The sequence below is a fragment of the Larus michahellis genome, chromosome 2 (genome assembly GCF_964199755.1).
Source record: "Larus michahellis chromosome 2, bLarMic1.1, whole genome shotgun sequence".
Classification (NCBI taxonomy): domain Eukaryota; kingdom Metazoa; phylum Chordata; class Aves; order Charadriiformes; family Laridae; genus Larus; species Larus michahellis.
In genome coordinates this window covers 18,520,126-18,545,839 of record NC_133897.1, presented here as the reverse complement: position 1 = coordinate 18,545,839, position 25,714 = coordinate 18,520,126, and the positions used below count along the sequence as shown (strand labels likewise).

The window sequence follows — 25,714 nt, the reverse complement described above, 5'->3', positions numbered from 1 at the left end:
CAACACGTCAGCCCGGAGCGTATTCACTTTCAACCCCAAATCTGAGGCGTTTTCCGGAGACAAGACAGAGAGGATACAAGATTCAGACTGACTTTTAGGATTTTAAACAGGGAGAAGTAGTCATAACATGCTTCAGTTTGATGGCCCTCCAGTTATTGCATAAAAAAACCCTCTGAAATATCTTTAGCCTCTTGGCTGCTTGCACAGCGTAAAACCTTGTGCGGTTGAGTCAGGGTTTCGATGATTTTCTGTCTAGAAGCTCCTCTGGTAGATGTCAGATCCTGGAGAGGACAGGCAGAGTCGAAGCATGTTGCCTTGGCAACACGGATGCAATTGAGGGGATTTTGTATCTCGAAGGAAACGCTCAAAGTTAATGCCAGTTTCTACAAAAGCTGTACGAGGTCGGGCACCCGGAGCCGCCCGGGGAGAGCTCCCTCCAGGACTTGGGATCCCAGTCTCTCCAGCTTGGCTTGGGAGTCACCCGGTAGCGGGTTGGTTTCCTGCAGCAGAAGCCTGAGAAAGTTGGAGGATAAAATAGGATTGCGGAAAGATTTTCTGAAGAGGACTTGCAATTAATGTTTTTGGCCTGAGTTTGAAAATCTCCTTCCTTGTTGCTTGCAGTCATAGAAAAACATCTCCCTAGTTGCTCTAGCTTTGACATAATTGATAATTTATAAATCCCTAATGACTTAGAAGATTTCTTAAAGTTTCCAATAATAATAAATAAAAATATTTATCCAAGAAGATTAGATCATATTAATCTGTTTAACCGCTGCTCATTGCTGTATTATCTCCTTTTTCATAGAACTGAAGTTAAAGCTCTGTAAATAGTTTTAAAACACACAAATGCTACTCTAGTAGAGGCTAAAGCCAAAGACTCAAAATGCAGTTTGTCTTTCATAGTTATTGCTGTCCTCTACCCAAGGAGAGGCAACAAACTCATGCTCTGCCTGTGTTTTCCTCCTTGTGTACAGAAGAGATGGGCTCTGCAGGGTGCAGAACACGAGGTGCAGCAGCATAACTCATGTACAAACTGTTACTATTTGTTATTGGTGAGGCTGAGGCGTGCAAGCCAGCGAAGGAAATAGCTGGCACATCTTCATTAATTCCTTCTGGTTCTAAAGTAGTTTTCAGGAAATAATTCTCCAAGACCTTGGCTACACACACAGGGTATTTATTCAGAGTTGGCAGGGGCACCAGAAACCATATAGTTCATGAAGCCCTCGTTTCTTTGGATCCTGAAGGTGTTTATCAAAAATGGTTTTTAGGCAGATTAGAGCCACACACATACAGGGTACCAGTCCTACAACACTCGCTGGTGTCTGCAAGCACTTTATGCTTAATCATAACCCCCATCCACCCTATGAATAAGCTTCAGAAATTCCCCAATGGCATTAAAAGGTTATTTTGAGAATGAAGAGCCATCCACCTTAGCATGTCAAGTGAAAATTGGCTTTGCAGGTTTTTTTTTTCTTCCAAGTTACTTAAATATAACTATTATCTTTTCTTCTGTATTGTGACTATTTGACTTGTGACCTCAGGGATACTTTTCTTGTTGCTTTGAGATCTAGCCATGACTAAACCCAGAAGTTTAGATATATATTCAGACTTTTTTGTCTGCAAAATAGACTGAAAATCTTGAATATCAGTCTCTCTCATGAGATGTCCTGATTTCATGCATTACAGCAGGGCCAGAAATAACACGAGAACAGCTTTTCTCACAGTGTTTCGGTAGTTCTTTTCTGGCCATTGCCAAAAGCAGGATGTGAAGACATGCATGAACATTAAAGCAAACTCTTATTAGAATAGTTCAAGTTCCTTTTGCGTTGTGGTAAAAATTTGTGTCAATTTTTATTTTATTCAGACTATTTCAACCCTTTCAGTACTTCAAAAATCCATCAGTGTTTTTTCTTAATAAATCATTCTGCTAGTTTAAATGTGATTTGTGGGTTTTCTTTTTTTTTTTTAACACAGGCCAAGAATATGACAAAGTGCTCAGACCCAAATTCCACATTTGATTGTACGCATGAATGTTGGCTATCCCGCTGGCTATCCCATTGGCTTTGCAAGCATTCCTCACTTGTGTAATATTAAGCATTCAGTAAGTGTTTGCTGGACTGGGACAGAAGCTGCCCGCAGATGCCCAGGGCAGGAATTGCAGCTGCCATCAGAGGGGACGTGCCCCAGGGCATCAGTTTCAGGTTTGCATAATTAAATTGTTTCCTTCAAGGCTGTCAACAAATTCAGATGCCCGTCACCTCACAGTGTTTCCACAAAGTAGCAAAACGGTATAAAGTTACCTGCTTCAGCTGCCAGTGTAAATACTGGGAATAAGCGCAAGCCTGGAGCGGGGTCGCAGCCTGCTCCCGTGTGTCCCTCCGGCGCAGGATGTGCCCGGGGCAGGCAGCCCTGGCAGGGCCGGGGCCAACCGTGGTGCCATGCTGGCCCTGTCCTGGCAGTGCCCATGGTGGCACTTACGACACTCTGGTGAAGTGCTCCTGCCTCTTTTCAAAGCAATAGTCAGGCAGTGCTCTGCCCAGGCAGCAGTGGTTGGGCCCCTCCTGGAGAGAGTCTCTCCACCTGCACCGGAGTCGTGGTGGATCAGCCAGGGTTCTGGTCCTCTCTGCAGAGCGAGGCTTTCCAGATCTCTGAACGTGGGTACTTCCCAGGGCACAGCGGAGGCCAGCAAAGCCGTATTGGACTTTACCTTCTCCATCAGGTTGAAGCAAGGCAACCTGATTTAATAGACTGGGGCAACACTTGCTTGCCTATGTTTCCTCTTCCCCAGTTCAGCAAGGAAAGAAATGTGGGACATGGTGAGCAGCTTATCCACACAGCATCCGCAGGGCTACCTTGCTGCCACTGGCAGGATTTTCCTGATGAGGAGCCAGGCACTTTACCCATAAACTAGGTTCTCCAACCAGAGGGAAAGAGAACGGCACTTTGGACTGCCCAGGACAGCAGTGAAAGCTCAGATCTTCTCAACTGATCTGTTCACTAGCTGTTAACTCCAGATCACCACACATAACCAGGTGGTTGGCTCAAGCACTTGGTCTTCTTTGGAAAGTTGTCACCCTGTCAGGTGCTGGGTGGAGTGGGTCAAGCCATGGTTACACATAGAGAGGAGACCTCTACTTTTGTGCTGAGACTCTCCCCGAGGACAACTGAGGTATCAGTGTCTTACTCCAGATGGGTGAATCAGAGCATGAAAATAGCTGCCTTACAAGCCATGAACTGCCAAACAGTTCAGGGTTTGTGGATCCAGCCATGGGATTATGAATCCCAGGATCTCAGATCGAGAGGGGACTTCAGGAACAGCCAAATCCTAGTAGAGGGTTTTGCTGTTTGCCTTTCTGCAGACAATAACAGGGCTAAAACCACCTGGCTACAAACTATTGGACCTGACAATCAGCCTCTTCCTTAACATTTCTTGACTGTCCTTCAGGGGCCTATAATATTTGCCTCCGTGGGTTGGCATGTAGATATCTGGGGAGGAACAGGTGGCCTTTTGCAGTGCACAAGTGACACGCTGCTGGTTTCATTTAAGTAGCCCTTGAGGAAGATACCCTCAATAGCTGCTGGGCCTTCTGTAGTTCAGTGAACTCAACCGTGAGACCTTTTTCAAGGTTGTCACAGCCACTGTCCCATAAAAGGCTGTGACTGAGGTGCCTGTGTGTGCCTGGAGCGCTCTCTCCAAAAAAAAGGCCCTTCGATTCGTGCCTGTGTTTATGTGGGAGACTCTCCACGGATTGAGCTATAAGGTCCTAGTCAAGGTAATTCTGTCTGGCAGCCGCACTAGATAGTTTGCGATGAACGTTTACAAACCAGCCAAGGAATATGATTTCTTGCACAAAAGATCCAGCTTTTTAAGGTTCTTACCGATGGAGCTGCTTCAAGCAGTCCTCAAGCCTCGGTCCTCCCTTGGACGGACTCCGCAGCCCTGGACCAGGTGGCTGATAATACAGAAATGCTGAAAATGCCTGGAAAGGACACAGTCATGTCAATCGTCTCCAATGAAGGTAGCAGTCACAAACACATGGGTTTGCCAAAAGTCTCTGGCTAGTTCCAAGAAGCCTTCGTTTGTTTGCATTGCTAATCTACCAGAGACTGAGACTGCTCCGAGAGATATCAAGCCTTTTGTAAGCTTTCTTTCACCCTGCTTCTGTTGGGATCTGCAGGACAGCAGCCATCTGAGAAGGTTTTGGGAGACTGCACTGTTATCAGACGGAGACAGAAGGAAATCGTCTGAGCTGGAGGCAAGGCAGCCCATGGAGCTAAATGCACGTTTTCATTTTGCAAGTCCTCTTGCTTCCCCTGTGGCTCAGCCACTCGTCAGGACAGCCTGTCTGCACAGGCGGGAGGGATGCCCTCCTGAGGTTGCATGCCCATGAACGCCAGTGAATGCCATGACACCAGGAGGGCATTTGAGTCACAGACCCTGTTGGGATCCTCCACTGCAAGAAAAATTTCTGTAAGGTTTTTTGGAGCTCCCTTTTCACAGCAGAGCGAGGAGGGTAATCTGTATCACCATATACTTGCAAGCCTTTATGGAAAGGGGAGGAGCATGAGGGTAGTATATAGTGTATAGGGCACATACCCTTTTCCTGAGTGGAAGCAGCACTGTTTCATATGCCTCATTGGTTGGAATGATTCCCCAAAAGAGGGGTTGCCTTTGGATCCTGACAGTCTGGGTCGCCATCCACCATGCAGCATCCCGAAATCTGCATTTATCAAGCTAAGAGACTAAATCATCTTTCTTTGCTCCTTAACAAAGTCCTGCCTTAATAAATCTTTCTTTCCTCTGTGCTTCCTTCCACGCAGTGATGCGACTGAGCAGCACCCCTCCCTGCAGCTGAGGACGCGGCTGCGCTCGTGTGGGCCCTGCAGCAAAGAGCACGGTGACAGACGGGGTGCGTGGGTGCGGTTGTGCTGCCCCGGTGCTGCCAGGGCCGGAGCACATCGTGTGCCTGCACACCAGCGGGAGACGCAGGAATCACTGGGAGTAACTCCTGTATCCCTCCCTTTAGAATTTCCTTGGGCAGAAGCGATATTCTACAATTCGTCTTTTGATTTTCGCGCTGCCACCTATCGCTCAGAGCTTCCCAAGGGAACTAAGTGTTCCTGGTGACGGCAGGCTGGGTTTGCAGCATGTCCACAGCTGTCTCATTCAGCTGTTTTGCCATCACTTTGTTTGCAGTTATTTAAGACACGTTTGCCCAAATCACACTTGGTACTGACCAACACAAAATATTACCTGGTGAGATTTCACCTATTTTTCCACAAACCTTATTGGTTAAAACCTTGAAGGAGTACCTGCAGATTGTAACTGAATTCCCTCCACATTCTTACTACTTTGTAAAACTGCTACTAGTTGATTATAGAAGCACAACTTGTTACTTCGTTGGCCCGTTTCATTTTAGAAAAGTAAATCTGGTGGACTTGTGACAATTACTAACTTTCTCATTGGATTAAATTCTTAGACAGTTTTATTGTTTCATTCTGCGGGATTTTCCAGGGTTTTCTTTGGCTGGGTCAGCCTTTCTAAACTGCCTCTTAAGATTTCTATGAAAATATCTGCCTCTGGGCATCCAGTGCACACTCTGAGCCCTGAGCCCAGGCTGCTTATCAAGCCCCTACCCAGCACTGCAGGATGCGTACGCACCTCCAGCGGAGCTTGTGGCACTGGGAAACCCCATGGAGAAGCTCTGTGCTCAATCTCAGGCCTCTCAGGGACATAGACACTTACTTTAGGTTGCAAAGAGATGCTTCACAGCCCTAAAGCCGCTTCTGGAGTTGAGCATTTTGGCCAGCACTTTCAGAGTCCCCAGCATCACAGCTGCATTTTGTCCTAGTTGTAATGGTTGTCCATGCTACAGAACAGCTGTTACCGGGCCATGAGGGTCCTCTCTCTCGTTGTCTTTCTCTAATGGACACTCTCTGAGACTTGCAGAGTGTCTGAGGGTGCTGGGGAGCACTTGAGCCTGAATTTCCCATCTCCCAGAGCAAGGATGCACATGGTAGAGTACAGAGTATTATCCTCTTAAAGCTGAAATATTTCCGTTCTTTAGGTTGGTGGGTGTGGATGTGGCAGTCATGTAGGAGAGGAGACACATGATTCAAATTCAGTTCTAGCAAAAGTTAAAGTGGTTTCTTTTACACATTCCTACAAAGTTCATAACAGATTAAGTGGTAATTAGATATCAGTAATTGCCAGTGGAACTGAAATCATAACAAAGATCTCAGTAACTGTGTTGATTTAGAAGTGTTGACAATAATGAGTCTACACTCGTACTTGCAGAGCCCTAAGACTGATGAAAACAAGTATGTCCACGCAATGTCTTACAGATATGCAAAAATCTGAAAAGCAACGTGGAGGGACTGAAAAGAGTTCTGTTTTGGTTTTGTTTTTGTTTTTTTTTAATGTCGAGTTTGGAAAGAATTAGGCCTCAGTTTCTTCAGAGAAATCACTCCTCTTTGTTTTGTACCTCTTCACGCCACATCAGATCCAGTGTTTGGCAGTCACCTATATTCCTTAGCTGCTGCGCTGAAAAACATTCACCTAGTCATTACATTCTGGGAAGCATACCAAGGCTGGCCCGCAGATGTCCGCTTTTCCAAATATTTTTCCTTTTACATGACACCCCACCACAGACAGTTGCAGAACGTGTTGGAAGGAGGCATCAATCTGACCATAACCTCTGCTTCTGAACATACTTTGCCCCTCATCTGCAAGTGCATATGGCATATTTCTCTCCAAGAGTTGCTCCAGCTCCACTTTGAATATTTTCCTGCCTAACCTCATGCAGGGGTAAGGATGAGGTAGTCTGCTTTCCAAATGGTGTAATTAAAAAAGAAAGTCAGCTGTAAGTGGGTTCAATGAAGATCTGGACAGCAAGACTGGCAGCCATGGGGACAGGAATTTTCCATATACTGGGCAAACACAGCACAAAAAGTGGCAATCCTAGACCCTCTGCACTATTGCACCCCTTGTGACCAAGCACAGTTATCAAGGACGGTGTGACTTTGGTTATCAAGACTGAAGCAACACCGATCTCTTATCTCAGAACATTAGGAGCTGTTTTTCCTTTGGGCTGGTTGCCCCCTGGAAAGTGGTCAGAAAAGACCCAGCAGTTTAATACATGTTATCGTCCTCCAGCGGGTCTCAGCTTGGCCCTAATCAACCCCGGTCCCATAACCAAGGTTTACTAAACTGCTGACCATCTACCACCAGCCTCCTTCTCCTCTTCTGTTTCCCCACTTTTTGAGTGTCTGTTTGTCCCAGTATGGGTTCCCCCACCCTTCCGTCATTGGAAGGTTTAATGCTGAGTGAAAAACCACGAACAGCCTTTGAACGTGTTCTGCCAAGTCTCTTTACAGTACAATACTGGCAGGAGTAAAACAGTGGGGCCAGGCAAATATGCAAGCTTCATCACATTAAAGGAAGCAGAGCAGCACAGTTATTGCATCATTCTATGGCTTCCCAGACGTTGTTGTTATTTTTTCATTAGAGCAACAGAACTGCACTTGGTGCTTTTTGCTGAAGAGCCAAGAAGGCCCCAAAAGGCTGTCGATTGGAGAAGAGAATCCAGCAACTGGAAAGATGAGTGGTTTACTGCACTAATTTTATAGCGCAGCCTTTACCAGTCTGTGGTAGAGGGAACCAGCAACATGATCTGTGTTCACATTTTTTTAAAAGACACGTAGCCAAATGCTTAAAACTATTTGCTTGTTCAAGACAAGTTATTTGGAAATTTAACTACTACCGAATCAACCAACATTTTTCAACACTAAATCATTTCAATTCCATATCATATGTTCTTAATTTTATCAGCATCTGTAACTTTTTAATTACCATTTTTATTAAAGCCTTTTTCTTCTTCCCAGAAGCAGTACACAAATCCCTAGTTATTTAATCTGGGTATTAGAAGGCGCAGTTCAAGGCTCGGCCATTGGAGCAAAATTCTGCTGGCAGAAGCACCCACTGAATCGCAGGTGCTCTGCTCTGTGTTGCTCTCCTGCATTCACCAAGCCCCTTGGAGAAGTGGGCTGTGTTGCGGCATGGAGGGACAAAACCTTACCACCGAGATTGTAATGAACAATCCCCTCCCCCTGCCCCCAGTTTCTAGGCAAATTCTCACCTAATGAAGAGTGGAGAAGCTTTAAAGGCACTCCAGGATCCTGACGCAATGCGGAGTTGACTGAAAACTGCTGGTTTATGACCTATTGTTTCATGGTTCAACATTATTATAAAGTCATTCTTCTGGCCTTTCTCCAATACACACTCAAAATGACAACAAGCAAAGATTTTGACTGGCCAACTACTTATCTTGTCACCACGTCAGGGTTCCCAAATAACGGAAGAAAACACATGAAATTAGTGAAGATGGTTTTGTGCCACTGAAGAACTGAAAAAGTGATAGGATTAGGCCATCCCATATAATTTGGTAGCTAAAGTCAAAGCTTCCTTACGTGGGTTTATGAACCTTTCAGAAAAAAACCATTTGTGTTCAAAGTAGAATTGGTTACAGTCCTTGTAGAAGAAAGATCAAGCAGCTGAAGGGTACCGTGCTCCACGTAGACGAGGATAAAACACATAACTTGCCAATGACAACAAGAGAGAGGAACTTGCCAACTGAATGGTGTCTGGCAGATAGCACAGAAACAAGTCAAGAGGATAAACACAAGCCATGGTGATGCTGTCCATGGAAATCCTTCCCAGCAAGTCATATTACTGAACTGATAACTAGGCAGTAGGATGAAAAGCGCACGTTACAATGTAAAATCGCACTCAAGGAAAAGATTCATGAAAATGGATGACTTCTGTCTGGTTTGAATAGCCGAAGCAGCAAAATATTGAGCGTTGAGGAATATCTCTGTTTAAGCAGGGGAGAGAACAATAATTGCTAAAATTAATTTCTTCAGAAAGGGGGCAATGTGACTTCCCGCTGCAATGGCTACGGCTGCAGACAGGCCGGTCCTGGCATGTGCCAGGTCACCGAACAGCAGAAGATTAGGTTGTCTGAATTGAGAAGCGGCCAAGTGCAGCACTGCTTCCTTCCGTTGTTCTGGATCCTGAGCAGTGTGTGGCAAAGCTTAAGCAGCTGAAGAAGAGACAAACCGCAATTTACAGTGGGCGAGCAGTTACCTTCTGGCTCTGGAAATAAGCTCCGCAAACAGCCCGCATGGAAACTTGACTACCAGTGCTGAAGAAACATGTTACATGTTTCCATTGCTGTCATCCTGCTGTCATGGGTAAAAAAAAGATTATTTTGGTGGAAATGTGCAAGGAACAGCCATTTAATTTATTATGAGATGAAATTCTTAAACTAACATATTATCTACTTCAGCCTCGTGGGGCGATTCACATCTGACCCCCGACGTCAGCAGCTCATTCGACTCATTTCAGGAGAGATGGAATGAAAGAGGTACCGTGCTTTCCACAAAGCCATCGGTTAGCCTAAAGCAAATTAGTGAGTCAATTCTCAAGACAGCCATGTGAATCTCAAGCTCATTTACTCGCCAAAGAAAAGTTTCAGTGATGGAGCAGAATAACAAAGCCCCTAATATATTGCAGATCCATTGCACCCAGGCCGTGAAGTTTATATTTCCCTAACAACTTGGAGACAATATTGTGTGTCAGAACACATGCACTTGTCATTAGCATGAGCATTAAGAGGAAATGAACATAAATCCCAGATTCAAATGTGTAGTTTGAACATCCTGGGACAATTAAATTATTGATAATGGTTATCTGTCACCAAGCAATAAATCATAAAGTCACGGAGTGGTAGAAGAAAAGCTATCTTGCTGCCGACAGACGCGTAGACTGAAAGATGTGGTGGGCCTTTAAGCTTCCAGAAATAATTGCAAAAAGGTGAAAGATTTCTTCTCTTGCTCTTTTTCTCATCAACTACAGCATTTCCATACTCAAACCAACACTTTCTCATGACAACTGTTCTTACTTGGCCTCTGTTTTCTGACATTTTAATGAAAATGAGAAACGAAGCTGAAAAGGAGCAGCCAGTGAAGAGCGGGCCTGGCCTTGTGGCTGTAAGTTGGAGCGCGACGCTCCATGTAGAGCCGGAAGCTGGGTCCCAAAATTGTCAAAAGTGACAGATACTTTCTGCTGACGGTAATATTGCTGTAAATAAACTGAAACTATTACAAGACTGTGAAAATACAGGAATTGCATAGAGAAAAGAAAGAGGGAGCACACTGAGCAGGCAATGGCAAATGAACAGAACAGAGGCTGGTCCTCCTTTTTATGTCACTTCATTTTTGCAATTAAAATACGACTCTACATTGAATTTGCACATGAAATTGCTCTGCACTGAATGTAATGTTGAGCTGCAGTGCTCAGTGTAACCGTATTTCCTAAGAGGCTACAGGTTTACGTGGACAAGTAGCAGCTGGTGGAAAGAGAACGCAGTGAAGGCATTTCCCGTCCACCACAGGAGCCGGGGAGCAGGAACTGGCTGGTGCCCGGTTATATGCGGTGGGAATGCTGGGACCAGGGCGGCTGCGGCTGCTCCAGTCGGTGCCAGGGCTTGAATAGGCTGACGGGGGCTGCCAGGAGGGGTGTGTGAGCAGCAAGTGGGACCCAGCTTTGTGAGGATCCCTTTTCAGAGGGCTGCGGCGCTGTGAAACTCAACACAGCCCTGCGGAGAAAGTGGAAGCTTTTCAAATGTACACGCTGTACTGCGCTGCTCAGAAAGGCTAGGGATCACATTCATTTATTCTCTTTCCAACAACTAAATCTCTTTGTATCAATTACATGGCATCCACCAGTTTTGGCCAAGAGAGATGTATTTTTTTAATACTGATCCTTTGCCCGTGTGGTGATCTGTATCGATGTCAGCATTTCTTCTCCTTGTACAGAACTTAAAAACTGCAGGCATAGGAGAGGAAAAGAAAACAGGACAAATAAGTCAGCTTAAGTCTGGGATTAACTGTCTGAGGACTTAAAATAGAGACTTCTGATCAACAACTCAGAGGCATGAGGGCTACCAGCATGAGTGAGAGTGGCAAGCTGAGGCCATTTCATTGTCAGCAACATGACATTTATTGCCCTGACGCCTGCGTCATAAAATTAAGTTTACATTAGAACTTGTTCCATTTGAAATCCACACTAAATGGTCAAGAGTGCCTGGAGAGGTCATGTTGAGGACAACAGTTATTGTCAGTGAGTTTTTTTTCCCGTCAACAGTTAGAAAAATAAGTCACCATTTTACATATTTTTCATAAGCAAGACTGTGATGAACTATTTGGATCTACAGCTCTTCTCCCAGAAAAGACAAAAATAAAACCAACCCTCTCCTCTTCCAAATGAATTTGGCAATTAGCATTTATTTTAGAAGTATTTTTGGGTATAGTGATGAAGCATATGATACTACTACAGCTGTGACATCAGTATAATAATAGGGATATATTTATTCAAAATAACACACCAGCCCTATGGGATAGAGCTGGAAAATACCTAAAATAGTATTTGCTTGGTCACTGGTTGCTGATGGAACTTGTGACAAACCCATGACTATGCTGGTGTTTGCCTTGATCAAAAAATATTACTTGGGTTAATATTTTGATCTCCACGCTGTCAGCACCTGTCCGTACTTTGTTTCCTTTACAATACTCTCTACACCTGCCCTACGGGCCCAGTGCAATCCTCCGTTTTCAGAATTGCATCATTCTAAACCAAAATATTAACTGAGCCTTCACGTCTGCTTCAGAGAAAACATAAATAAGAAGTTGGATTTGCATTATGTCTTCCTTAGAAGCTTCTGCTATCAATAAAATTAGTCGCCTTGAGTAGCCATGCTAGTTAGAAGAAAAATAATGAAATTACAAACTACTTCCAAAACAAGAAAATTAAGGTCACTAAAAAAATCACTCAGAAGTGAGTACTTGACAAACACAAGTTATTTAAACATTTGGGTTTTTTCAGGTTTGTCAGCAGTCTGTGCTTGTAATTAAGACGTTACTGCTCTCAGGGAAATACTTTAATATTGTTGAACACGGTACATACAGTGGGTCTGTAATCTACAATATCAAACATTGTTTATGTGGTTATTGAAAGCAACTCTTATTCTGAATATAATTTTATGAAGAAAAATAAAGTCACTACGTCAATACAATGTTGTCCTCAGTTTAAAAACAAAAAAAACCCCACAATAAGATAATGTATAAACGTAAATGTAATTCTCCACTTTCTATTTACAGCTGCTAAATTTAAATTTGAGCTAAACATGTTAATTAAAACACATTTCACCAGCTACTTATAAAATTAAGTACTATTTTGTTTGATGTTAGTAGAAACAGGAAATTTGGAGTGATGTCTACTGCTACAGCTGTTTGCAGTCCTTATATAACACCAGATGTGAGATTGATGTATCTGTATTTTGTCCTCTCCTGTGAATTGCAAGTGATCAAACAGGCAAAAACATAATGACAGGATGATTGGACAAGTTTAGCACGAAGGGAATTGTTCAAGACATTCATAAATCATTGCACAACCACACACGCAGTGAAGGAAATTTTATTGTAATGTCACAGATACGCAAAACCATTTATATCTACAATGAATTTCAAATACAAGCGTATTAATTGTAGAAAAAGACTTTGACATATCTTAACTGATAGTCTTTTGAATGATGTAACACTAAAAGACACACAAAACTAGGTGTGAGTTTTATAAAAGCTAGACGTTGACAAACCAAAAATGTAAAAACAAATATAATTTTCCACAGATTTATTTTTGTTGTTAAATTATCCTCATGTAAATGAGCTCTGCTATGAAATACAGATGCTAGGAGTAATCACGTATTTAAACGTAGCTGTACTGCAAAACAAGTGTGGTGGTAAAAGCTGCTAAAGCATCAGCCATACTTTGCTTTTTCTGTTGCTAGAGCCAATCTGCGAATGTTTGCTATGCAACCAGCTGCTGCCTCCTGCAGAGTTTCATCTGTAGAGCCTACCATAGCCAGTAGGAGCTAGCAAAAATACAAGAGAGAAACAGTATAAGAAAAACAAATAAGTATGCTATTATTTAAATAATATTCAAATCATATCTAGAACAATTGCATGAATTTACTCAGACACATACTAAAATACTAACAATCATATTAACAACCCTGTATTATATATGTATGTATACCTATATATGTATACTTTTGTACATCTCTATGTATTAACATACACATAGAGCATGTTGCTTTATATTTTATCATATTTGTACCTCTAATTTGATATTTTTGTGACTGATTTTCTGTTTAGCGTATCACGCCTGTCTATTGGTTGTGACATGGATTTTTTTTTTCTAAGTAGAAATTGCATATGCTATAATTGATATAATGGTTTCTTCCCCAGGTACACTAGTTTATTTGTACATGCTCAAGATTTTTAATAAACAAAGCCGTAGTTGGTTTTTTTTGGCCTTGATCCTGAAACTGGATCCATGTGCATGTCCCATTGACTGCAGCAGTTTTGGTTTCTTTGTTGTTACAGCAAACCACGCACATTAAACAGCCTGAGGGATACAGATCAAGGCATATAATTCTTAAACATTTGCATGTAAAAGTGAAAAACAAAAGCTCAAAAAAGGCACCAAATTTCTGGCGCTGATTCAGCTTTTCAGTCATGTGGAGTAGATCCTCTACTCTGGAAGTCATTCAATTTTTTCAGTGGAAATTCCCTTGGAGTAAGGTATTGTTCAACACAAGTATGACATAAGACAGGCCTTCATGATAAAACATTTTTACATATCAGAAAACTATTAATAATGGTTTTGGATCTCACTTCCTCAGTGTGTTGCAAGTCAGTGATGCAACTGCAAATGCAATATATGCTGGAAAACAGAAGACTCTTGCTTAGCTTAAATCAGCTCCATGCAATCCCCAGATCTCTGAAAACCTGCCAAGCTTAATGTGCGTTCAGGTATTTTGAAGCTCAGACAGCTCTAATTAAAACCTGTATTTTCAGTCTGCAATACTTAGGATTCTGTGTTCACCCAAACAACGTTGAGTCAAACCACAGAGAAATCTGTTATCACTCAACTCCGGTGCATATTTTTCATACAGCTAAAATATTACACAAAATTATGAACTGCTAAATATAAAAGCATAAATTGAATGCAGACATCAAATTCGTATGCTACCTTTTTGTAACCTTCCAGCATTCATGAGGCATGGGCCACAGCTGCACACATATGGCATTTGCTTATAGAGATCAAAGCATTTTATACTTGAGGAAGTATTTGTGTTAGCCAAATGTACAAAACAAGCATCTTGCCAGTCACCTTTCACCCTTTGACCCCTACATGTAACTTGTAAAGGTGGCTGTGATGGGCCTGAATTATGTCAAAAAGAGTATTATGTAAATTAAGCATAAATGATAGGTTTTTTCTAGCAAGTCTTCCTATAATTTCCATTAATGTAATCACATGTCTCTGTACAAATAGCTAGATAAGAATTCTTAAAGTGTGAACTCTCCTAAAGGCATATGCCAGAGTTACAATTACATGAGAAGAAATGATATGAGAAAGCTTTGTATTTTTAAACTTTACTTGCATGGAAATGTTGGGCCAGGAGCAGCAACCAGAGAAGTCACTGGAAGTTTCACCACTGACTTCAACTGGCAGAAAGACCAAGGAGCCCATCTTTGCGTAGTGATAAAGCTGCTCTACAAAGCACAAAGACCAGAATGCAAGTCTTATCAGATGCTTCTTTTTTTTTTTTTCTTCAGAAATATTGCTGGATGAAGATCTTTCCTCCTTGCTATTTTCCACCAGCTGACTTCTCATCAGCTTAAACTATAAAGTGTTTCTTTGGGTGCCTCTCAACTTTCTTGTATAACTTACAGAGGAAAACTCGTATAGATCCTTCATATCCTTGACTCAAACCCCCAAATATGTATGCACATACCATTCATACAGTGGTTTTGGTAAAGCCGTAAGTTTGAAATTTGAGGGCAAGGAAACTATATGCCTTATGTGATTATTCACTGCATCTTCACTGACCTAGTGGAAGGCTTCTTCAGCGCAGTGAATGGGGAACTCAAACTTTCAGAATTTCATCATAAGATTTCTTATCAGCTTGTAAGAGCTTTTCATCACAAAAATAATATTTTGGGGACACATTATCTAGTAGAAATATAGCAAACAGCAAAAATAGATCTTTACCTTTATTATGACTACATGTTAGGTAGGACTCAATTCAAGATTATTTATTTATTTTATCCATCACTTCTTTCTAGGCTCAGAAAACTTAGGAAAATAGATATTTTTCTGTCACTTTCCACGCACAGCTCAATATTAAACAATAAAAATAGTAGTGGGGGGGGAACTGTGCTCTTTATTGAAGGTGCATTTTGGAAAATCAGTGTTAGGTATCAAAGAACAGTGTACTACATAACACTGGTTAAAAGTACCCAAATAGATTTCTTAAGAATTAGTGGCATGAATGGAACCAATGCAAACAGCAATTTTTATAAAGGTATCAAATACTGGTTTTTTCCCTTCTGAGTTTGGGAGATCAAGGATCAGTTCCTCTCTAATTCATTGTTCTTCCAAGTCACTTGCCAGTGGTAACATCCATAAGACCTGCCACGTCATACAAAATCCTGTACTGCACTGCGGCTCGGGGTTTTCATAATACGACTTCAAAGGAATATTCTTGGAAACACGGTCTAATACAGTAGCTGCCTCTGAGGACTGAGGATATACAGCAACATTTGTCAGTCAACCTACTCCTTTTGTGCTAACAAAAAGGCAGCTGAAGAGAAGATTATCGAAAATGCAAAATATTTCAATTTAAGTAGGTCCATATTTAGGAATCTAACTTTGAAGATTTTGATATAAATCCTGCCTTAAATGAAATAAAACTTTATTCTTTTTGTATGTACCAAGAAAGCTATAATTCTTTCGCTTCCTGACTGCCACTCCTTGACCCTTTCATGGGTTCAGTTCGATTTACTGGCAACTTGGGTTGTCCAATTCAGGTATGGAAATGTATTCATAGATTGTATACACAGACCATACCCACATATTAGATACATTTGACAAGTCCAAGAAATCTTTTTCTTATTCCAATGCACCAGTGCAATATAACGTCCTTTTTCTTGATGCAATGCCCTTGAACTTCATGTATCCCTTCCCTTTACTGTTCAGGTATTGTTTTCTGACACATGTAAATGTTAACAGATGTGAGAAGCAGTAAAAAAGCATGTGGTATAAATGCTTCTTTCTGGCACATAAGAGTCACTTTCCATAGACAGAGAAAGCATTTGCAGCACTATGTAGCCTTCATTTTCTGTTGGCAGGTATCTATATTCTACGGCGAGAGTCCAAAATTTTTTGCACAGTTAGCACGTCATACCAGCAAATAAGCACAAATACAAGCTGTTTGGAGAATGTACAGAGCATATGTAGCATTTCTGGGTTCCAAATGCAAGAGCAATGCACAGCCGAACCATTTAAATATTCAGAACAATTAAGAAGATTTTGCTATTACTATCCCAGCTTTAAAATAGCACCGAATTGTGATACTATATTAGGATTGCACAATCATAGAATAATTCAGAATAGAAAGGATCTCAGGACGTCTTTAGTCCAATGTCATAGAATCATAGAGTTGGCTACAAGGTTAGACCAGGTTCTCAGGGTTTTATCCAGCCTGATCTTGAAAATCTCCATTGATGGAGATGGCACAACCTCTTTGGGCACCCTATTGCAATGTTTGACTGGTCTCAGAGAGAAAAAGGTTTTCCCTACATTCAGTCAGTGGTTTCAGCTTATGTCTGTTGTCTCTCAGCCTCTTGCCACGCATCACTGTGAAAAGCCCAGCTCCATCTTTTGGATGACTGGCCTCCTTGTAGGTACCAGAAGGCTGCTATTAAGTCTGCTTGAAGCTCTCCCTTCTACAGGCTGGAAAAGCACAATTTCCTTAGTTTCTCCTCATAGGGAAATGCTCCAGCTCTTGACGGTACAGGTGGTCCTCTGCTGAACCCATTGTAGTTTAGACACATCTTTCCCATACTGGAGGGCCAAAGCTGCGTGCAGTATTCTGTATCACTGCAAGTGCAAGTGCAAGTCCCTCTCAGGTGCAGGACTTTGCATTTCTCCTTGCTGAATTTCCTAACGTTCCTGTTGGCCGGCTCCAGCGCTGCCTAGGCATCTCTGAATGGCAGCCCTTCCCTTGACTCTATCAAAACCGTCTCCCTTGCCTCAACTGGTGATTTGGTGTACTTGCAAACTCTATGAGCAAGCAGTCCATTGCCTTCCCCAGGTCACTGACAAACATTAAATGGGACAGGTCCCAACAGAAAGAGCCATTCAGCGCTCCCCTTGCCATCATTAACTACTTATTATTATTAACTAACATTAGGCTTATTAACTACTACCCTCTGAACTGGATCATCTAATCATTTTTAATCCATTTGGTTGTTCACACATCTAGAATATTCTAACTTTGACGGAAGAATGTTGTGGGAAACAACGTTGAAAACCTTCTTAAAGCCAAGGTAAATGACATCCACTGCTCTCCTCTCATCTACAAACTTAGACACATAGAAGGCAATCAGGTTTACCTTTGTTAAATCTATGTTGACTGTTCCAAATCGTCTTTTTCTTCTCGTGCCCAGAAATGTGTTCCAAGAGGACTCCCTCCATAATTTCCCCAGAGACCAACATAAAGCTGACCAGTCTGTAATGCCGCAGACTGGGAGGAGGAATTGTTGCTCTGAAGACATGCTTTGCAGACTCTCATTGTTGGGTCTTATGCTTTCTGGCATACCAAAGGTGTAACAAAAATGGAAAATCTTTTTTTTTTTCAGGGCAATAGTAAGAGGTAAGGGAGTAAGCCATAATATTTGCTTGGATATTCATGCATCGTGAATGATGCCACCTTCCACTGTCTGATAGCACAGCTTCCTTAAAATACTATCTCTACGGTCGCAAAATAACCAATTGAAAAATTATTTTCAAAAAGATAACATAAGCATCAACATAGGAAGTTGTAAAAGTGTAATTCCAAAATGGGTATGGATCCCTGGATGAGTAAGACAATAATAAAAAGGGGCTATTAATTCTCTTTTCTATGAAGATGTCTTTCTAGAATTTTTCACTTCTATGAAAGGAGTAGCTCAAGGGGATTTTAAAGCAGAAAAAGCGTAGACAAGTTTTGCAACAATAAATCCCGAATCTGACAAAATCTCAGATGTTCCATGTACGGGTACAATAATTTATAAATACTCAGTTTCCTTTGGTCACAGTCATTGCAACTTCCAGGCTCAGAGGTAGGAAGCAGGAAACATAGGAAGTGGAGATTTCAGAAAGAATACAGTTTTGCACATATTAATCTTTAAATAAGGGGTTAGTTATGTGATGTTTCTACAACAAGTTTTCCAAAACAGTGGAAAGTGTAGAGGAATACTGCTGGAAAGAGGTTCTCTTGCTCATATAAAACAGATAAAAGATCAGCCTATTCAGTACTCTGGAGTCCTGTGAACATGAATGCAAACAGTGAATAAAGAATAACTATAAAAAGAATATTTAATGCCCTTATTTTTTCTGGCTTCTTTAGTTTTTCTGCCCTGTAAAACAAATTTTATTTTGTTTTTTCTAATCAGAAGGAAATATGGACAAACTCCTTCAACAAGATTCCTATCTATGCTGGGAAGCTAATCAGAGTTCACATAGAGCTTAACATTCCGGGAACTAAAGACATTTACTTCAATACAACTGCTGCTTCTATCTGCTGCGCTGGTGATGACATCTTGTAGATTGACACAGCATTTCCAGTTGGTAGTAGGACTTGCCTTTTTTTTTTAGATTTAGATTTAGTATCTCCCTTCTTTTACATGAAACATTTCCTAAAGGATGCTAAATTTCCAACACTATGATTTTCTAATTGCATAACACTTCTTTTCCAAAGAAGAAATTTCTCACATGCTTTTTATAAATCTAACTTAAAAGAAAAAATACTTTAAATAAAAGCATATGGCAGAACCTTATCCAAGAAAGTATCAGTCTAGATCCAGCCAGCATTTTGCTAACTTTCAACACCATATTGCACACTGGAAAATATTAAAGCACCCAGTTTGAGTGTTATGTTACACATATTCCTATGAAAATACTTCTCATAAAATTAAATTATAAATAATAAAACATACTCCACAATCAAAGCATAATGAAGGTTCAGCTAAGTCTCTGTTTCTAAACTAAAATTGAGGCTGATTTCCTGATTTCCTCTTTCAGCTGAGAGAAAGGGTAAGACAACATGTACCATGCATGGCCTCCCAAGAAGAAGATGCTCGTGTAAGTTCTGCCACGTTTTCTGTTAAGTTTTGCTCAGGTGGCACAAAGGGAATAGATTTCAGACATAAAGTCCTGTGTGCCAGGGAACACTCAGCTAGCAGACATACAAAATCCAGTACCAAGAAATTCCAGTAAAGCAAAAGATGGGCTGGGCAGAAACCTACTGTGCTGATTCCCTCTCGTATAAGGTCTCTCCTCTCTGGGACTAAAGTCAGAGCAGCCCCTGGTGTAGCCTGATTCACTCACTTTGAATGTAAGGAGGTGGGAACTGAAGCTCTCTGGCTGGGATGGGACAAATCCTAGGAAGATTGCACCTGGCTTCTTTTCCCCTCCTCTCATTCCTGTCTTTCTTCTTCCCTCTCCCATAAACACATCTCCATTCTGGATAACAGACTCTGGGAATCACTCAGGCATGGCTGGGGGGAAGGGGAGGTCCAGAGGATGCAGCTTGGGCGAAGGGACACCTAAACGTGCTGGCAGTCAGCAGGCTGGGCGGGAGCTGTCTCTTCTTACTCATCTTTCTCTTCCCCCCTCAGAAAACCAGTAAATGAGTGCAGGGGAAGGCAAATCTGGGCACTTTCTGCAAACAGGTGCAGGACATGTTAGGATGAGAACAAACTTGTCTGCAGTTTGTGGTGCACTTCCAGATATTAAACCATTTCACCTATCTCAGGACTTATGACAGGTGACTTGTCCTCTGCAAGTTGTTACTTTTTCCTGTGTGACTGTCTGTGACAATCCCAAAAAATGCTGGGAAACACGGGAGAGAGAAGAGTAGGGCTTGAGAGATTCAGTGAAGCATTCTGAATATCTGATTACTGGAACCCTATAATGAGATATTTACTATTTCTTCAGAATACACAGCTTCAGTGAACTTCAACTGATTTTACACCACAATAGATTTGAAGTTTAAAATCCTTCTGGGTACAGCTTCATTTTTTTGTTTTTCCTACCTGCTATCTGTCCCTTTTTGTCTATTTATTTTGCTTAGTCACCTCCTGTATTATGACTACACCAAAAGGTGTTTGGGACAAGGACTATTATTTCTCCAACACATCTGAATTGTGCCTACGACAATGGGGATAGCACTCTTGAAAAGAAATCCTCCTGAACAAACACTAGTAAAATACAAAATAAGAATACAGTTCTCATGCACTCCAGCAAGGCTAAATGTTGCTTTGCATCACTGGAGAAATTCATACAGCTTGAATGCCTGAAGGGAATGATAAGATGGTACACACACATACTTGCAAGTTTTCATGTATCTACAAAATACGAATAAACCCTACAAATAAACCCTACAGCTCGGTCTCCACTTCATCTGTATTCATTGTCTATTTCCTATATAATTACTTAGAGAAGGATGCCCCCCTTCTGTGCAAAGACATAATAAATTGGCAGAGAACTCTGAATATCAGTGACAAGGAGAAGTGCACAAAATGCTAAAATGTAAAAGTTTAAAAACTGTAAACTTACAGGACACTTTAAATAATACACTAATTTAAAGGTTTTCCCATCTTAGGTTGTTACAGGACTTCAGAGGGATATTTCCAACAATTTCAGATGTAAGTCTAACTAAATATAAACACACCATGCAATGGTAACGTAGCTAAATAAAACTAGTAATAAAAATTATTTCTAATCTTTGTTTAAAAGGTATGATTATACGTAACCAATTGGAGTCCTTAAGGGCAGATAGTTTGAATCTACATTCAGCTTTAAAAAGTTTGGTGCAATATTAAGAAAGAATTCAATCATCATGAACATTCCAATGTACAAAGAGTCTTACGGGATATGAAATTCATTCCACAAAAAGCAATAGGCAGATCTGATAATCCAGAAGTGATGAAGCCCAGGATCTTACAGCATATTTTCATTTGAAACACTTTCTCTATTTTATTTTTATTTCATTGTAGTTTTCAAGAGAAGATTAACATATAAAAGGCTTTTGGTGGGATAGAGAGAATAAAGAACTTTTTCTTAATCTCAATAGAGCGACATTTAAAAAAAAGCTTTTTTCAATTTACTGGAAATTCATTTTTTTAAGACTAAAACAGGAGCTTGCTTACCTACTGGATGTAGTGGACGTTCAAAACAGTAAACTTATGTCATGGATGTTTCTTTCCTTTCATAATTTACCTCAGCAACAAGTTGTGGACTACCCCTCCCTAATGTTGCTGCCAGCCTGATCAATCTTTCTTCTTTGTATATCCTGCTCCTTTTCCATACTTGTCTGCTTTTTCACACTTTGCTTTCTTTTTCATTTTGCAGGAGCATGACTTTTACCTTGTCTTTCCTTCACAAGTATTACTGAGGAGGTAGTATAGGAAACCGAGAAAGAATTGCTAATTCAGTTTTCGTTTTCCAAATTTGTTAAACATTACTATCAATATGAATACTGCCATTTTGTCTGTCTATCTCCAGCAGTCACATAAAGATTATACGGAAGTTAAAAGGGGGCAGCTGCAAATAAGCTATCAGTAGCAAATCAGAGGCAAAAAAGGGGGTTTAAGCTCTCCATTAACTCTCACATGCTGAAGGATTCTACCTGACTTCTCAGCAATACCCTGAAAACATAGTGCAGGTTTTTTTCTCTAGTTTGCCTGATGCTCCTGAAGTGCATAACTATTCTGTCTTTGAAGACAACATTGAACTGCAGCAAAGAGACACTACAGTTTCCAGACTAGTGACAAATTTTGCAATGTTCATCTCAAGCTGCATCTTATCCTGGGAACAGGGTACAAAATCTGACTGCACTAGTATTTTAAAAGTATGTTAGATCTACTGGTATGCGTGAACTGACTTCAAACTCTCTTCTGTATTCAATTCCAAGTACTGATTTTGATCTCTAAAGTTAATATAGCTTTAGGTCCAATGGTCTAAGTGGCTGTCTCTCTGCCTATATATGATTATTATAATCAAAACCAGTGGGGTGCTTTCGCTAGTAAACCTTACATATCAAAGTCTGGGGATAAAAGCAGGATGTTCTCACTGTAGAACCATACAATAACATTTATTTCAAATAATGAGCCAGGGTATTTTAAAGCTAGTTTGTTTTGGGGTTTTTTTGTGGCATGCAAGAAGACTGATCTATAATCTCATATTTTTAGATGTGTGGGTGGTAACAGTGCATACATTTACATAAACTGGAAGATGAGTGGTATTGTTCAATTTATAGTCTGGTTTTAGATTGGTAAATGTACTAGAAAATGCTCAATTAGAACACAGCATAAATAAACGTATAGATGGTATGAACACAGCTCAGTATTTTTTATAAAAATATGAAACTGAATGTGATGAAGCAAGGAATGAGCTGGGGCTGCTCGTGCGCAAAGGTCCATGTATAGTCCACACAGTCATTCATAGATGTAGATATAAATGTATGATATCAGAAAAAAAATTAAAGCAACAATGAACATGGAGTGGAAGTTACTTTTCAAGATTGTCAAATTGCTTCTTTTTTGCTATTAGAGAAAAACATAAGGAATAAATTATTTTATACTGAGAAGTCAACTTCCTATAATCAACCCAAATTTCTGAGTCACTTGAGCACTGCTTTATGAACAAGGTGTGATATAGTTATCATAAATATATTTACTAGAGCTGGAAATTTATATGCTTTCCTAAAGTCTGTGCTGTGGAAAAACATTACTATGCACACTTATTGTGACAGCTAAATGCTTTGGGGATTTGGTGATTAAAATGTAAGGGGTTATCGCTCCGTTCAGCTTATATTCAACCACAGTATTTGTGATTTGCATATAGTTCTCTAGAGTGGAGTTAGACAGATATTTTTTTTTAAAAGAAGTAAAACTTCTCCCCAGAACCACTCAAGGACTCTCTCTGGCCACAAACTGCTTGAGTGGCTGCTGGGTTTTGGAAGCTTTGTGAGATCAGAGGTTTTTAAAGACACTGTGCAGTCTGCAAGCAAGCAATAACACCTGCCTGCCTGACCTGTGTATGTCAGCCAGGAAATTCCAGAGGCCTTGATCTGCTTCCTTCCATCTGTAAAGGCATGACTATGAAGTAGGGAATGAAAAATTCACTAATGTAAATTAAACCTAAAAATTTCCTCTGATTAGAGCAAAGGTCTGTTCCTCAACTTTTTCATTGAGTAATCGCTCAACTTGAATTCCAAGCTTCAAGTTTTGGGGATGTTTTTGGCTTATTCATTTGCTCGGGCTTTTTAGTTTTATAAAAAGAATGTTATAGTTATGCTTGGGCAAGTGGAGGCTGTAGCACATGTATAAAAGCTCTGCTAAAGCTGGTTAAACCATGTGTGGGAAGATGTGAAAATTAACGTCCTAAACCCATGCAACTCCATGCTTTAATATAGAAAGAAAAAAATTATGTGAGTCTTCTAGCCGAATGCTATCACTGCAAAAGGTAAAAGGAATCACGATTAATACTCTAAACTCTGTACGGTGATTACTTTGTATCTCAGGTTAAGATGAAATGGTTGGAAAGGTTAGTTAACTAGCCACCCAAAATATTATGTCACGACACTAGCATTAGTGTTGTACAAGAACATTAATGACAGCATTTTGGACATTCTTGGGTGACTATACTTGTGGCACACTGTCACCTAATTATAACGGTATGGGGAAACTGGTGTAAGACAGCACTACTCCTACACGGGCCATGTACTCTCTTTTTCATCAGTTCCCAACTCAAAGACGCTACGTTTTCATGAAAACACTGCATCACATGCTTGAATTATGATAAAATTAAGGAACTTAAGATCCTTTCCTGAACAGGAGCAAGATGTTTACGCAGGATGTTACACAATATTTTCGCAGAATATTGGCATTTGTCAAAGAGTGGTTTCTCAAAATACAATTCCCTCCTATGCAGTTGTGATGCTGAAGGATTAAACAGAGTATCAGTTTCCCCCCTACTTCCCAGGAGGTCAACACATATTTAAAGATAAATAACTCTTACATTTAACTGCAAATTTTACGAGAATTCTTGGATTATGAGAATAGCAGAAAAGTTAACAAAACCAGCCTGATCAATCAGAAGCAAACCCAAAATCCAAGTCAGGGCTTCAGGGTGTCCCTAGCTGTATGTTACATTAAAAGTTTTTCTGTCCAAATTGTTTGCGAGGACTTTACTGCCTTGCCCAAATAAATGGACATCTTTTCAGTTCTAACAGACAGTTACTGGCAGTCCCTTTGCCTCTGCTGCATGTGTAGCAGCACACCGCATACTGCCCAGTGTAGTAAATCCAATGCTTTCATGAAAGGTAAAAACTTTGCACTGAGCTGTGATGTACTTGCACAGGAGATGTGACCTCCATGGCTCAGCATTGGAAACTGCAGTTTGCAACTGGATCTCATCTCTGCTACCATGAAGAACTTAGTATTGTCAGCAAAGTTTGCAACCTCACCATTCACCACCCTTCCATTACCATTTATAAAATACTGAATGGCAAGATCCCTTGGCTGCAAAACTTGATCCTGATTCCTACATTTTGATTCCTTATTTTTAGCAAATTATTTATCCTTTCTAGGATTTTGCCTTCTCATTGTATAGTAGTTTAATTTTGTGAAGAGTGCTGTTCTACTCTCTCTTAGAATCTAAGTATGGTCAGTTCAACACTTTGAAGTAGCAACAACGTTATTGCACATGAATAGACTATACAACTGATGAGCAGACAAAATGCTTTGAGAAGCAAAAGACTAATAAAATATTTTCTATACGATGAATATCCAGCAAATCCTGTACAAAAGTATGACAGGCCTTCTTTAGATATGTACATGCTCCATTAGCCTACAATGCCTCTGGAGTTCAGCAATTACCTCTCTTTGGAATTCTGTGAAGGAGCTAATCCAGTCTAACCACTGGTGGATTTGTGCAGATTGCACAAATACAATGTACAGCTATAAAAAGGGCAAATAAACCTGGATTCATCCCACATGCCTGTGGACAAGGTAAACAACAGGCAAGAACTGGTGAAGGACAGGACCCCCAGACGACAATTCTGATTTTAAGTGTTCTAAAAACCTTCTGGAGATTTTTAAACTTTCTATATTGCCACAGAGTCCAAATTTATGTACCTTAGCCTGAATCCAGTATTTGCAACTGTCATATCTGTATGGCAGTATAGAATCATAGAATCGTAGAATCTTCATGGTTGGAAAGGACCTTTGAGATCATCGAGTCCAACCACACACACACACAAAAAACCAAAAAAAACCCAAAAAAACCCAAAAAACAAACAAGCAAAAAACCCAACAACCTACAATCTCTGCCCTTCAGAGCATGCCCTGAAGTGCCAAATCTAGACGTTTCTTAAATACCGCTACAGATGGTGACTCAACCATCTCCGTGGCCACTGAGTGGCCGTTCCAGTGCCTGACCACTCTTTCAGTAAAGTAATTCTTCCTAATATCTAATCTAAAC

General features: G+C 40.7%; 1 protein-coding gene across 1 annotated transcript in view; it reads right to left on the bottom strand.

Annotated features, from left to right (window-relative positions):
• Positions 1-12,519: 12,519 nt before the first annotated feature.
• ODAD2 (outer dynein arm docking complex subunit 2) overlaps positions 12,520-25,714 on the bottom strand; it is an 88,423-nt gene continuing 75,228 nt past the window's right edge. The window contains 1 exon segment of the mRNA XM_074574396.1: positions 12,520-12,989. Coding sequence (XP_074430497.1) covers positions 12,876-12,989 — 114 coding nt within the window. The 3' untranslated portion in view covers positions 12,520-12,875.